Genomic DNA, 15,737 nt, shown 5'->3' with positions numbered 1-15,737 from the left:
GAACAAATAAAATGTTTAGAATTTCTTTTTCAAATAGCACATTAACAATAAAAGTCTCTGAAAAAAATACATTAACAAAAAGAATGATAATATTTTTTTTCACTCCCGGCAGACGTCCGTTCGATTGGGATTTTCTTCTAAGCTTTTCTAAAGCTTCTCGGAAGCTATTCTCTGGGCCCAAACGAACGGGGCAGTTGATAAACAAGCTCTCGCAAAAATGGTAAGATGCTAATTTGGCAGCTTTCACCAGGGCCAAGTTCAGTGTACAATTATTGAAGTGGTAGCTAATGAAATTCAGTAATTAGGAAATGCTCGGGTCTACAGTCCTCGGATTGGGGGAGGTTGAGCATAACCTTAAGATGACTTATTGATTTTGATTAGGTCATGGTCACAGTGACTATGACCCCTAATAGGTCACAGTGAACTGCAACAGGGAAAGAGATTTTTGTCTATAGCAAAACCTATTATATAATCAGAGACATAGATAACAATTGTTGTTATCTATGTCTCTGATATAACTTTCAAAGGAGCAGCACTGGACCTCTCCTAGGTTTCTTTTTTAAAGAAGCCTACTTGTTTAGATATACTCTCTTCCTGTCTAAATTAAATGATGTTGTGGTTGGATGGCGGCATGTCACATAAGTGCTTGGGTTAAATACTCTGTCAATTCATTTTTAAGATTTACTTAGGTGCAATTAAATTGATTTATTCTTTCATTCATATAGTTTCTAATTATATTTTTCAATTTTTATTGTCTTGTACAATAGATTTCATTTTAACGCATAATGTTTCATAAGAGGTAAGTTTCGCCAGCTATATCCGTCGGTTCCTGGAGTCAGAGTCCACAATACAAATTTTCAAGCCACGAACTGCATAAAAATACAACTTATTTCATTTGCACAGGTATTTGTACGTACTTGAAAAAATATAATACGCAATAGACTTCCACATAATTTCGTTTGATCTATTATGTATTTACATGTTTAAGATGAAAGATTATATAGATTAAACTTCTAAGTAAAATAATTGCGACTGACGGATATTGAACCCACACCCACAAAAAACAAAGACTGCACCTTACTATTATGTCTATTAAGGCGGTACATGTTTTGCGCCGCTTAAATTAATTATTATACAAAATATATCGTTATATCGTATTAAATCATACTGATATGTAAACACTACCAAAATTATAGACCGTTCCATTATTAAAAGCTGACCTCAAAACCGAACTATACCTGATGTCAATAATATCATTAAAACTGTATAACAGCTTTATCAACCTGTCCAACTAATGTCAGTAGCAGCAGTTCACTGCTCAAACTGCTTCTAATGTTGTCCTGGCAACTTCAAACCGATAACATTTACTTCTTTACAAATATTCGTGATTTGCGATATTTCCCGTCTATGTAAATGACATTGCCGAAAATCTACTAAGTGTAACGCGCTTCTGTGTAGACGACAGGTCTTTGGCTGTCTCATCTAGTGACACGCCTCATATAGAAATGACTATAAACCGTGATCTCCAAATCATTGATGAATGGTCGAAACAATGGCTGGTAAATTTAAATCCTAACTGAAGTCATGTTTTTCTCAACAAATACAAGTAATAATATTTTCGATCGAATTACTGACCTTATTCCTTAAACATAATCAAAATGGCATCGTTCGAAAAAATTGTTTCAAAACTGGAAACTAAAATTTCAAAAAAGCAATCAATCACAATTAAAACTCGTTTATCCGACAATGATGATCAAAACTACGACTATATGATTTATCATTGGATAAAGTTCATGTATTTCATTCGAAGGCAAATTACAATTAAAAGTAATCAAGTCATTTTTATTATATCAGAGTCTGATACTAGAGTCTGACTGTTTAAATTGAATGCAAATTTCGATGACCTGGCATATATTTCATTTTTGTTTTAAAAGCAAATAACTTATTTTTTGTAGGAAGTTACTTTAAACTGTATATATAAGAACTGAATGGTTGATTTCTTGTGCGTTTTGATGGATATAACAACAATACAACTTATTGCAAATTATTCAACAATTGCTATCGCAATTCATGGATTTTTAAGTTATCAGATTGAGGTTTATACCCGTCTTAACGCACAAAATATAGCAATTAATTATTAAAAAATTAAGTAATTAGAATCATTTTGTTGCAAAGCTGACAACGCTGAATTAAAGTAAATTTTATAGCTGTAAACCTGCTTTTCTAGCAAAAATGCATTTAAATTCTTAAAATTAACTCACTTTGGGCCAAAGTTTTAAATTCTGTAGAGAACGTTTCTCCTGATACACGTTTTCCAGAATCGTAACTTTCACTGCGTGCTGTTATCTTAACATTGTATCTATATCCATCTTTAAGTCCTGAACTTGGAAACTCAGCATGTGTGTTAGGCGAATTAACTGTTTTTGACATGATCATTGTTGTTCCATCTAGCAACTGTACCTGGTACTGACTTACATAACCAGCTGCAGCAACCCAAGCCACCTTGATAGTACTGGTTGTGGCATCTCGATCACTGTTTGACCAGTCTAGTCCACTGGTCACAGTTGGTTCTGAAAATTAATGAATCATAACATTACAGAAAGCACACAAAAGGCACATGCTGTAAAAGAAATTGTGATTAAAGATGATTAATACAACCAGATGCCGAAACAAGAAAAATAAAATTGTTTACTCGTGACCTTTGACATTCAAGTGTGATCCTGAGTTGTGCACTTTGTATATCGTCTTAATGAGGTTGACAATTGACGCCAGTTATATTTTTTTTTTGGATGCTTTTGGGTGTCTCCGACCTAATTAAGAGGCCAATACTTGATCTATCCAGGAAAGACGGCTTCGCGTGTATTTGCGATAAAAGCCGAACCAGACTATTTGCAAAGGGCTAGGCTAAGTTAGCCCGTATCTCTCTCTCTCTCTCTTTGTGTGTTCTGAGGGCTTTCTCTCACTCTGTCCCTCTGGTCAGATCGCTCTGTGTCTGTACAAGGGAAGATGAACTTAGCCTCCTGATAGAGTGATTTGTGCTATGTTATGACCCTCTGAACGTGTTTCTCGGTAAAAGGGCGCTATATAAATCTGATATAATGTATACATGTATTTCAAAGGACTTATTGGTTTACTTAAACTATGAAAACAAAACGAAAACAATGGATGTAGATATCGAACAACCTCATGTAGGTATTCAAACAATATTTATCTCTTACTTGCAGCCTGTTGTTTTCTAACTGATGTAGTTCTTTCAGAACTTGTCTGTGTTTGGTCATTTATTGATATGATGGTCACAGTGTATGCTCTACCGGACTCTATTCCTCTTGTAAGTGTCAGCGATGTACTAGATGAGGCAACATTTTGTGACGGGACAGCAATACTGTTATAATAAGTCAGTTTCCATTCCACAGTATATCGATCTATGAACTGTTTATAATTAGCTGGTGCTGACCATGTTACAGTAATCTCGTTGGTTTTTACTGTAGATGGTCGAAAGTCAACATTTGTAACTTGAAGATTTGTCACTGAAAAATAAAACATTATACCATAAGCAAAAAGGCTTCGTGGTGTTGGTTAAGTCTTAAGGCAGTCGATATTCATAAACTAATGTATTTCTCCTTCAGCACGCAATATTTGAAAAAGAATGAGTGTTGTTTAGCTAGCGACGTACGACATACGAAATGAAATCAGTTTCTGACATACAAACACCATAAATCTCATCCAGCATGCGATATACGACATTCGAAAAAGGAAATGTCGTTCAGCACACGACATATGACGTTTTAATGATAAAAAGAACATACGACATCGAAAAAAAACTCAAAGTCGTTCGGCACGCGACATATAACATACAACATTCGAAGAACATAAACATCGTTCAGTACGCGGCATTAGAGATTCGGAAAAAAATTGTCGTTCAGCACATGACATTAAAAAAAGGCGAATGTCGTCGCGGTACAAAAGACGAAGTTTGATATATAACATTAAAACTATGACTATTTAAAGCAATCTGTGAACATACGACATTAGACACTTAAACACTTTTAACGTCGTGCAAAAAAACGACAAACAACAACAAAATTGAATGTCGTTCAGTGCGGACATTTAACATTCGAAAAATAATCAAATGTCTTTCAGTACGATATTCAACATAAAACATTTTGACCGTTGCGTTTAATGGAATCTGTAAAATATTAACAAAGGCTAATCATTGCTTCTAACAAGAAACACAAACTTTTCTATTTTGACTAAGTCAAGGGCCATAATTCTTTTCTTCCACAGTGATATAAAAACATATTAACACTTCACATGCTGGATAATATTTATACATGGTTTCATGACTCTGTGTGAAATATTGTGGGATAGATGCAATACAAACTATAAAGCACTGTATGTGTATTTCTCACTAAGTCAAGAACCATAACTCTGGTCTGGTTGAGTGAAATCCCAAACAGAACACCAGGTACGCAACTTCAGATGCACAATTTTATATGTAACAATCTCCTATTAGTAAAGTTTTATGATTCTAAGTCAAATACTTATGTATTGAGATATAAGCAATACAAACTTGTATGTCTTCATGCATACTTTTGACAACCAAGGCCCATAACTCAGATCTGACTCAAAGAAATCCGGAAAAAATTCCCAGGTGCACAGCTCTCTAACTCTAACAAAACACCAGCACCTAATTGTATAAAGCTTGGTTAAACTAACCCAGGTTTAAACCCTAACCTTTGGTTATCATTAACCAATTCTGGTTAGCTAACCAGTTTGGTTACCGAATTGTATAAACCAAGATAACCAAATAGTTAGTTAACATTATTGGATAAAATTAACCACTGGTTAATTTAATCAATCCGTCCCGTCATATATGGTGTTTTGATGCTTCCGGTGACGTATTTCCGCGGAACTTGTCAAGACAGAAAACAAAACAAAACATGGAAGCTCGAGCAGCAAAGAAACCAAGAGTCAGAGCAAAAAAAAAAAAAATATTATGGACTTATATAAATTATGATCATTAAGACCCACCACAACCTAGTGACATACTTTTCTGTCCCACATGAACTGCCTGAAAATCATTCTGATAATCATAATTGGTATAATACTGCTATTCTTTAAGATGATATGTAGACAATTAAGGCACCGCTTGAATTAATGTATGTTAACATAACATAACATAACATAACATAACATAGTTTATTGAATAAATCTTATGCATATAGCATATCGATTGTACAAATAAGACACAAAGTACAAAGAGTACATGACATTATAAGAGTACATGATATTAATAATAATCACAAAGAGCGGGGATATACACCATCTGCTATGTAATAGAGAGAATAATAGATGAGATTAACACATATTACATCATGATCGACTATAAATTTGTCAAGGTACTGCAGCATTTAACAATGTCTTACATTTATCAAACGATTTCAGCAAAAATAAAGCTAGTCTATTAAGTATCACTCTATTCTTGCATGTTAATAGTTCAATGAATTTAAACATGCTAGGTCTGTTCCTATATCTAAATGGTATCAATTGTACACGAAGATCACTATAGACTGGGCACTCCAGGGTAAAATGGAATTCATCTTCAAACGATTGTTTGTTACATAATGTGCATAGACGTTCATTTCTATTTATATTCCTATATCTGCCTTGTTCTATTTCCAAACAGTGAGATGACAAACGCAACTTTGTTAAAATATGCCTATATTTACAGTTTTCAACTAATAATAGGTACTCAGATAATTGAAATGAGTCTTTCAATTCTTTGAACAGCATTAGCGAAAGGCTATTGTTTAAGCTTTGTCGCCATTCAGCAATATACATGTCTTTAATCCTGTTTTTAAATGTAACCATGAAGTGTTTAAAGTTAACTGAATTGGGGTACATCCATACTTCTCCGAAACCACTTTCATTTAACAACGTTTTAACTTTATAAAGCCAGTTTATAGTTCCATTTTCGACGCCTTTTAATAACAATTGATACATGTGTGACATAATACAGTTATTTTGATCACTGTTAACAAGTTTGAACCAATATTTTATAATCAGTGGGTGCCGTCCGGATTCTCCATATATATGCCATGAGTGCTTGTAGCTGTCTTAACGTTCATGATTCGTTTAATGAATTTACGGTGCACACGTTCCACCACTTCGGCCGACGAGAAGCCCCATACCTCAGAACTGTAGTAGAGGATGGATGCGACATATGCATCGAACAAGTTAAATTTAATATTTATCGGCATATTGATGTCTTTCATGAGTGTTAATAGTGAATTCATTGATTTTATGGCCTTGCTAGACAGCGCGTTAATGCCGCGTCTTAATGAACCATTACTGCTTAAAACGAATCCTAAATAATTGAATGAGTCCACAATTTCTATGTCAGTACCATCATACGTCCACTTTTCTACTTCCCTTAATTGACAATTGCCCTTTTTATATACGATAATTTTGGTTTTTGCAATATTAACGGTTAATTTCCACCGTTGCAGTAATCAAACAATAAGTCAAGATGTGACTGTAAACCCTCCGGCGTATCACACAGTAAAACGCAATCGTCAGCATATAGTAAAAGGTAAATATTCAATTGTTCAATAGTTAACCCGGAAGATGTGTTCTCCTGTATTGCCGTTTCAATGTCGTTCACGAGAAGAGAAAAAAGTGAAGACGATGTTTTCTCCCCTTGAAATTTGAAATACACCCAAATCGCAGTTAAAGAACTCTGACAACGTGTCAATGTGTTTAACACAAGACCTTACTGCACTGTACATAGATCTTAATATTTTTAGTATTTTACCATCAATTCCAATTTTGATAAGTTTGTACTATACAGCACTTCTTGATATAGAGTCAAAAGCCTTTTGGTAATCGACGAAGGCGCAGTACACTCGCTTTCCGCTATTCAAGTAGTAGTCAATCAAAGTCTGCAAAACAAAGATGGCATCAGTAGTACCATGTCCCGATCGAAATCCAATTTGCGCATCAGTTATTTTATCGTTTTGTATAGACCATGTCTTAAGACGTTCGTTTATAACTGTTGTAAATAGTTTTGCAAAGCAGCTTGTAAGCGTTACTCCTCTGTAATTGCCAGAGTTATCCGATGGCTGTTTTTTCAAGACAGGAACAATGACTCCTTGTGACCATGACCTTGGGAATTTTCCAGAATCAAGAATGCTGTTAAATAGCATTGTTACTGGCCAAGTTAGTATATCTGAGGCTTCTATGAAGTATTCGTTAATGATATTATCTAAGCCTGGTGACTTGCTACGCTTTAAATTTTTACAAGCTTTATTAACTTCTTCGTATGTAATTGGGACATCTAATTCTTCAAATGTACACGAGTTATTCCCTGTGCTGATACCATCAAAAATTTTCAAGTAATCACTAAAATCGTCATTGTCTTCTATGTTTTGTTTCGACAGAGATTTGAAATGCTCAAACAGATCCTCCGATGAGACGGAGTCGTTGAAGCATGTCGGTCTTGTTTTAAACATTCGCCAAAAATCCCTGGGCCTTAGCCTTCTCATATCGTACATTTTCCGACAGCGCTCGCGATTATATATGTATTTTGATCGTTTGACACATATTTTGTAGTCTCGCGTTGATGTGTGTAGTTCATTAAGATTACTACTGTTTCTATTATTCAAATACTTTGCTAATGATGCCTGATATTTGCGTTGCTTGTCTATACAGTCCGTATTAAACCATTTCTTCCTTTCCGTATCTTTATCGACAAACGAAGGCATACTGCATTTGACACATTTCTTAAAGTATTTTTCTGCGTTGTCTGTAACAATGCTACTAAAATAATCCACCTTTTTATCTACAGATACATCGTCATTTCCGAGAACAGTATTTAGTTCCGGAATTGTTAGAGAAATATCCGTTCTGAAATCGTTTCTAAAAGTTTCGTTCCATCTGTATTGGACCTTAGTTCGAGTTGTCTCCCTTACATAACTCGTAGCTATATGTAGCACAAATGAAACGGGCGTATGATTTGAAAATTCTGTATATTCGTGCACTTGGAAATTTCGGAGATAAGCAAAATTTGAGTATTTTGTTAGGACAAGGTCAATTAAACTTTCACCGTTGTGTGTCATACACGTGAAATTACCCATGTCGTCTGGCATTCCAGATCGACCATTAACAATACACATATTAACGGCTTTGCATAAATCTACTAATAGGTCACCGAAACGATTATTTTCCTAAATCCATTGAATATCGTCGTGGTGGTACATCATTCAAGTAGTCAGCTATGTCTAAATCAGTTAGTTCCTCTTTTTCGATGAAATCACATTTCCGACCCACTCTGCCAGTCAAGTCGCCTACTAACACTGTCTGTCCGTACTCTGTGAAGTATGAAATTTCCTGTTCTAGTTTATCAAATATATTCAATTCGTACAAGTCGTGAACAGGTGAATTTTCTGGTGCGATATACGTAACAGCTATGTACCAATCAACATCCGTTCGAAAAAAATATTTATCTAGTTTAAACCAAACCAGGCAATCCGTGTCATTTTTCACCATTTTCACACCCTTTCTTATACTGTCTTTAACATAAAGTATTAAGCCATCGCTGGCTCTCCTAGCTCGTCTGTTCTGGAATCGTCTATAAGAGTGGAATGGATTACTAAATCCTTGTAAATCGATTCGAGATGTTTTTGATGTCCATGTTTCAGAAAAACAAATAATATCACACTGTGTGATAAATTTTGTGAATTCTTCATTTGAACGCTTCTCTCTAGTTAGACCTTCAATATTCCATGAAAGAACGCGGATACCGCCCTCTATGCGATCCTAGCTATCCTGTTTCGGCACATACAATTCGCCGTCAATATACAATTTATCATATCTCAAATTCGACCTTTTTCTTATCTCGTTTCGCCTGCCTTAAAGCTGGTCCTAGCGCTTTTCTCTTGTCCGCGATTTCTTTAGGAAAGTGCTGGCTTACACCTATTCTGTTCCCTTTTTCAAAATTCTTACAAGCCTTTCTCACGGTTTCCCTGTCTTCATATGACTGGTAGCTCACCACAATAGGACGGGTCTTGTCATTTTTGTGTTGTTTCCCAAGCCTTTCGACTTTCTTAATCACAATGTTTTCAGAGTTTTCAATTTTCATATCATTCTTCATGATTTTCTTGATCTTATCTCGGCATTGCTCAGATGTTTCAGGGTCTTCATCTTGGACTTTAAAGAACAGCAAATTGTTCCTAAGGTCATTGCACTTAATTTCATTTACAAAGTCTTCGCATTGTCCACGATGGCTCTCCATCTGCATAATTCGCGTCTTTAAAGAATCGATCTCTTTTTGTTTACATTTGATGTCTTCCATTGCATTGCTATCAAACTGGCGGCTATTTTCTAGTTCACCGATCCTTTTGTCCATGGTCGTGACTTTTTGCCCTAGATCATTCACCGACACCGTTAACCTATTAACAGTAGATTGGATAACCTCAAGTTGACCCAGTTTTTGGTCCATGGTGTCTAGTCTGTTTAAGATTAAGGCGAAGGGATCAATACTTGTAGATGAACGGTTTTGAATTGGTGTGCTAGTATTATACTGGCTAATCCCATAATTCGATGTTGCCACCGGCGTTGTCGAGATTCCGTTGTGCGTAATACCAGGTATACTATTTGGTATATTTGAAAACGTTTGTGTATTGAAAACAGTACCTGGGGATGTATTGTTTGTGCCATAGTTACAGCTATTGTTTCCTGGCTGGATAAAGCTTTGAGTTCCCTGATTCATACCGTTCATACTGTTGTTCATGTAATTCAGTCCGTGATCTATGTTTGGATACGAAGTATTACCTGCTGACATGGCTACCCGTTTGGCCTCAGATTGGTCAGTTTGTTGAGGTGTTCTGTTTTGATTTTTACGTTTCTTGCCCATTACCTTCCATTTACTGGCATGAAGAAAGACGTTTGTAGCACACTTTTATCACGAATTTTATCACGAATTCACTTAATTCACTTTCCAAATTAGTCCAAAAACAGAAATCCGTCGTTTATATGACTGAAAAATTGTTGAAAAAGACGTTAAACCCGAATACACACACACACAAAAACAAAAAAATCCACAGAGAAAAATTTTCATGCCCTCATATTTCGCGCATGCGTACTCAGAAAGCTAACAATTTAATCTCCAATCTTCTTAGTCAATCTATTTCAGTATAGCGCATTCGGTCCTTAAAGCATAGATAAATAGTCTAACTGTTATACTGCAGAAACGATATGCGGTCTAAATTCAGCTGTGTATATATTGCTATAGATTTGAGCCCCGCCATGAGAGAACCAACATAGTGTGTCTGTGACCAGCATGGATCCAGACTAGCTTATTGCAGTCAGAGAAACCGTTAGTGAACACCATGGATACTGATCAGACTGCGTGATGCACAGGCTGGTCTGGATCAATGCTGGTCGCAAAACCACTATGTTGGCTTCCTCATTGCTCAGCTCATTACAATAAATATATCATAGATCGATGTGAATTTTCCATTTGACAACAATTGTTTAAAAAGAATTACACTGCAAACAATATCGCTCAGCGACAAAATATGCACAGTCATAAATGAATTGAAGTAAGTTTTAATATTGTATAATAAAAGTTTTCTTTCAAAACTTTATCCCCCATGGGGAAACCCTGTTAGAAAGGGAGGCAACTATTGTGCAGTACAACAATATACATACCGCGATGATTACAAGTGGCCTGAACATTTATTTAATGATAGCGTTTTCTGTTTAATTAAGATGCATTTTGATTTTTCGGTACAGAAATTATTCTAAAGTGTGCCGTCCACACAACCAACAACACTGGGACATTGACTGATTTTATAAAATCCCTGTCTTTCGTCATCCACTGTTGGAAATCTGATGTGTTCATCCTTCAAAGAAAATAAAATGTCTGTCACCCTGGTAATAGTCCGGGACACAGTGGCAATGTCGACACGAAATGTGTCCCCTATTAACTGCAGAAAGCACCCAGATGCAAAAAATCTTAGTGCGATCAGTATTTGCTGTCATGCAGTCAAAGAACAATTCCGATTCGTCCAATGTCGAAGTTCCTCGTTGTCCAAGTCGTCAGTTTGTCTGTTTATTCGTCTTAACTGACTAGGTCGCCTGGCGTTTGGTATAAAGGCAGCCATTTTGTATCTTGGTTAAGGTAGTTCTGCACGTTTGGGTTGAAATCTTTTCTACAATGTAGAATTTGCTTAAACTTTGACTTTTCAAAACTTCAGAATATACCTGAAAAATTCATTAAATAAAAAAGATAGGATCGTGTGCTTGATTTTTTACTTGAGTCTATGGAAAAATCATAATTTTCATAAAATTTTCGCAATAGAATTTTTTTACAAAGTAGAATTTGGTAAAACTTCTCACTGTTGTAAATAAACACATGTCCTATAATTTGGTGAAATAAAATGTGTAGGTCCGTGTGCTTATTTTTGAGATATTTTACCATGATTAAAGTGAACCGGACATTTCACGCTAATTTTAGGCATTATTTTGATTTTTTAACGTGTCATATGTTTTTATATCATATTTTGACTTCAGAAATATAGCAACAGTGCCACTGTAATAAATTTACCAACAGATTTCCATTCATTGATAAATTGATTTTCATTTCCGTACGCCGAATTCAGGCTTTATTTTACGTTTTCCGGATAATTGACGTTACGCCATCACTTCCGGTTTTTTCAAACGTGCAGAACTACCTTAACTTTTAACCAGTATCAGAGAGGTTGGTTAAATTTAACCAGAAACTTGCTCTGGTTAAATCGAACCAAAGTTTTGTACAATAGGAAAACCAGAATTTTAACCAAAAAGATAATCAGCAGTTAACCCACTGGTTAAATTTAACCAAGCTTTATACAATTGGGTGCAGGTGCACAACTTCACATGATGAATGATATTCCTATGATGCAATCCAGGGCCAAACGCTTGACACAACATGCCTTTTAATATATACTTTTGTCTAAGTCAAGGACAATAACTCTGGTCTGACTGAGTAAGATCCAAATTAAAACAGCTGCTGATGCACAATTTCCCGTGCTGAATCAACCTGCGCGCAGGAATATTGTCAAAAAATCATCCCTGCATCCAAGCAAATCATGTGACAATGGTAAATCCATGTAATCCTAACGTGCTTGGCATACTCTACAGGCAAAATGAAATATTTGACAACCTTTAAGAACATAATGAAAGTATTCAATGTACAGTGTGTACATACCACGTGGTTTGTGACGTCATTTTCGGGTATTACGGCAAGAAAATTAATAAACAAATCCGTCGATTCAGAACTTAAAAACACCGTAAGTGTTTCATGTTTTCACCGATTTGAATAATTCTTTTACGAGGCTCAAGCCAAGATAGTGGGCTATAAAAACAAGGCAATGTTTTTCTGAAATTCTAAGCAGTTTTGCAAAGGTCCGTTCCAACCCTGAAATTCGGCAAATTCTTGGAGGGTAATACGGCAAGAAAAACCCGTGTTTTACATCGGTATATGATTGAATATATGATTTTTAGGTTTCATGATAAGCCCAAGTTATCTTCAGTAATGATTCTGCGATCCTTACCAAAACTAGGGTCATAATCCAGTAGTAGACAACTGTTTCATTACATGACCTGTATTTGGAAGATGTTACACCGACCCTTGATTCCGTCTGTGATAACTATGTTTTATTTACCAACAGATAGGTATTCCTCAGGAGCAGATCAATATCGCACTTATGCTCTTTGGCTAATCACTAACGCTTTATTCAAAGGTCATGCAATAATTCTTTCTCTCACGTTTGGTGTGGTCTTTATTCACACTCGAATTTATTATATTCTTCTAGTCGTTGGTTTACGCGTTGAAAGTGTCCAGATATTTGAGAAAATATTTTAACACACTACCTTTTGTATATTGTTTTTATTTTTTAAAGGTGAATCTGCATTTTACACTCTAATATGACATACAAGAAGTACTGCATACACATGTATATTTTTGTTATTTATATATGGTTTACATTGATTAAACTGTGATTAATGGACGATACGACAAATGCAAAGTCAAGATGGAAATGCTTTGCTCTTACAGTAACTTTATATCATATATATATGTGCTAGTTTGCCCATCGTCAATAAAATTTTTGTTTGAGTAAAAGATAATTTTGAAATACATCACAAAAAGATGCTGCACAATCTTCATTCATGAACGTTGATTACTAAGTTTCAATGTGCATAATAAGTCGTTGCGTATATGGAAACTATACAAAGCTAGCTTGGTGACCTTTTATTGATTTTGCATTAAATTTTTTTGTTGTATTGCCTTTGCTTTGTTGGGTCTGATAAAATGAATATTTCCAATTTTACTTATATTTCACTGTTATGTTTTACATTTCAAAAAATTTGATAAATTTCTAAAATTTGTTACTATCTGCATATACATGTACTATAATTTAATGTGTTATTTTTATGTTTATAAGTAGTTTTATTGAAAATTTTATCTTCTGTACGTATCCACTATGTAACAGCTTTACATTTGAACTCGCTTGTTGGTTTCCGTGTCTGAACACTGACGTCTTAGATCGTTTCCCAAGTTTAAGTTTAGTATTTGTTCTCGTCATTACTGGTCAGAGACTACCAATTCAAAAAAGTACAGGGAACTTACTGGGAATGTGATAAGTGTATACCTGGGAATAAGGTAACGGCTGTGCGTTCTGATTGGTCAGACATGTAAACAAACCCAGGAAGTGATTATTTTTTCAAAATTGATATTTTTTCACTGCATTTACAAATAATGTTATGTTAGATTTACAGTATTTAAATAAAGTATCACTATCCATATGTTTTTCGTCCGATATTTTGGTAGAACTAAGATAGTTCTTGAAAAACTTGTAATTAGATATACATGTTTCGATGTATGGAAGGCCGTACACGCCATAATGTTACAATGTAAGTCTATGGGAAAACAATTGGTGGTCTCTAACCTATAATAGAGCTAAAATATGACTTTCGTCGGGAGCCATCACAGGTAATGTAAATAGCCACAAATATGTCGTAAATTATGTAGAAAGGCGTTTTCGTGCAAAAATAAGCGTGAAATTTGATTTTTTTAAAATTGTGGTCTCTTTTTCAACAGGTGTGCCCATTTTTATCTGAGCTTTTGGGTCAGAAAGGATCATTTTTATCTCTGTAATGTTAGAAAATGATCAAAATTATTAGACCTTATTTCTATTTTTTACGGAATGAACCGTATTTCAGCTTCCAAGTCAAATCAAATGCAGATAACTGAAATTTTCACGAAAAAATGCAATCTGACGACGACAGGGACTGAGTCTGGGCATATAAATCGACAGGGGGTGACCTCAGTAATCTGTCCATATCTTTTTTAAAACTGAACATTTCTTGATGAAACTTTGTAAGACATTTGGTATTGGATCATGACAATATCACTGTAAAATTGAACAAGAAACGCAGCAATGCCACGAAACCAGGTTTTCAACACTTTTCATAAGAATAAACAAGAGTGCCAGAATGTCACAATATACGCCCGTCACAGCAAATTTCTTTACTCTAGCACCTGTATTTGCAGATGTAATTTTAATTTTGTGGTTGTTTATTATTGTAATTCTTTTGTTTTTCTAAGTCCACAAAAAAACTCCTTACCAGGTAGAGATACCTTAAAATACACCTAAAATTAGAAAGTAACAACTACGTTGTACCACAGAAAAGTGGTCTTGGTTTTTCCCTACGGTCAATTATAAAAAAGTTACAATATAAGTTATTTATAGTAACAACTAAGGGAAGTTAATCTTAAAAAAAAAAAAAAAAAAAAAAAAAAAAAATACAAAAAGAAAAATTGTAAGTCCACACAGAAATCCTTACCAGGTAGAGATTGGTCAAAATACACCTCAAAATTGGATGTAACATGCATGTTGTACTATGGAAAAGTGGTCTCGATTTTTCCCTACGTCTAGTAATGAAAAAGTTACAATATAAGCTATTTATAGTAACAACAAAGGGAAGTAATTCTAAAGAAGGGAACTGCGCAAGACACTTCGTCTTATGATGGTGTATAATTGTGCCAAGTTACATCAAAATCCCTCTATGCATGAAGAAGATATGCTCCGGACAAAGTTTTCATTCTTGTATCCTTTGACCTCTAAGTGTGACCTTGACCTTAGACCTAGGGACCTGGTTCTTGTGCATGACACTCCGTCTCATGATGGTGAACAATTGTGCCAACTTTCATCAAAATCCCTCCATGCATGTAGAAGATATGCTAACCCTAACCCTAACCTAACCCTAACCCTATTTTTAGTAACAATGACCTTGACCTTGATCCCAGAAACCCCAAAATCAATCCCAAGCTACAACTTTATATAAGTTTTCTATACACCAAGTTTCATCATGACAGCTCATTCCTAAGTTAAGTTATTGACCGGAAACCCTTTTTCTATTTTAAGTAACAGTGACCTTGACCTTGACCCTAGAAACCCCAAAATCAATCCCAGCCTTTGTCTTGATATAAGCTACATACATACCAAGTTTTATTCAAATATCTTTACCGAAACAAAAGTTATTGACCGGAAACCCTTTTTCTATTTAAAGTAACAGTGACCTTGACCTTGACCCCAGAAACCCCAAAATCAATCCCAGCCTTTGTCTTCATATAAGCTACATACATACCAAGTTTTATTCAAATATCTTTACCGAAACAAAAGTTATTGACT

At 35.1% G+C, this 15,737-nt stretch overlaps 2 protein-coding genes across 2 annotated transcripts; both read right to left on the bottom strand.

Moving 5' to 3' along the window:
• Positions 1-2,238: 2,238 nt before the first annotated feature.
• Positions 2,239-6,260, bottom strand: LOC128553366 (uncharacterized). Its single transcript, XM_053534504.1, has 3 exons — positions 6,149-6,260; positions 3,219-3,527; positions 2,239-2,570 (listed from the first exon to the last, which is right to left on the bottom strand). Exons 1-3 carry the CDS (start codon positions 6,258-6,260, stop codon positions 2,239-2,241), a joined length of 753 nt encoding a protein of 250 aa, XP_053390479.1.
• A 582-nt stretch (positions 6,261-6,842) lies between these two features.
• On the bottom strand, positions 6,843-8,174 carry LOC128553365 (uncharacterized). The gene has a single exon (XM_053534503.1). The coding sequence runs from the start codon at positions 8,172-8,174 to the stop codon at positions 6,843-6,845; it is 1,332 nt and encodes a 443-aa protein (XP_053390478.1).
• Positions 8,175-15,737: the final 7,563 nt, after the last annotated feature.

The sequence above is a fragment of the Mercenaria mercenaria genome, unplaced genomic scaffold, assembly GCF_021730395.1.
Source record: "Mercenaria mercenaria strain notata unplaced genomic scaffold, MADL_Memer_1 contig_3745, whole genome shotgun sequence".
Taxonomy (NCBI): Eukaryota; Metazoa; Mollusca; class Bivalvia; order Venerida; family Veneridae; genus Mercenaria; species Mercenaria mercenaria.
This window is presented reverse-complemented; position numbering and strand designations above follow the sequence as displayed.

Coding starts and splice junctions, on each gene's coding strand:
- LOC128553366 (XM_053534504.1), bottom strand. CDS start 6,260: ATGCCGATAAATATTAAATTTAACTTGTTCGATGCATATGTCGCATCC. Junction 3,528..6,148: donor AGTGGTGGAACGTGTGCACC/GTAAATTCATTA, acceptor TTTATTTTTCAG/TGACAAATCTTCAAGTTACA. Junction 2,571..3,218: donor TAGAAAACAACAGGCTGCAA/GTAAGAGATAAA, acceptor ATTAATTTTCAG/AACCAACTGTGACCAGTGGA.
- LOC128553365 (XM_053534503.1), bottom strand. CDS start 8,174: ATGTGTATTGTTAATGGTCGATCTGGAATGCCAGACGACATGGGTAAT.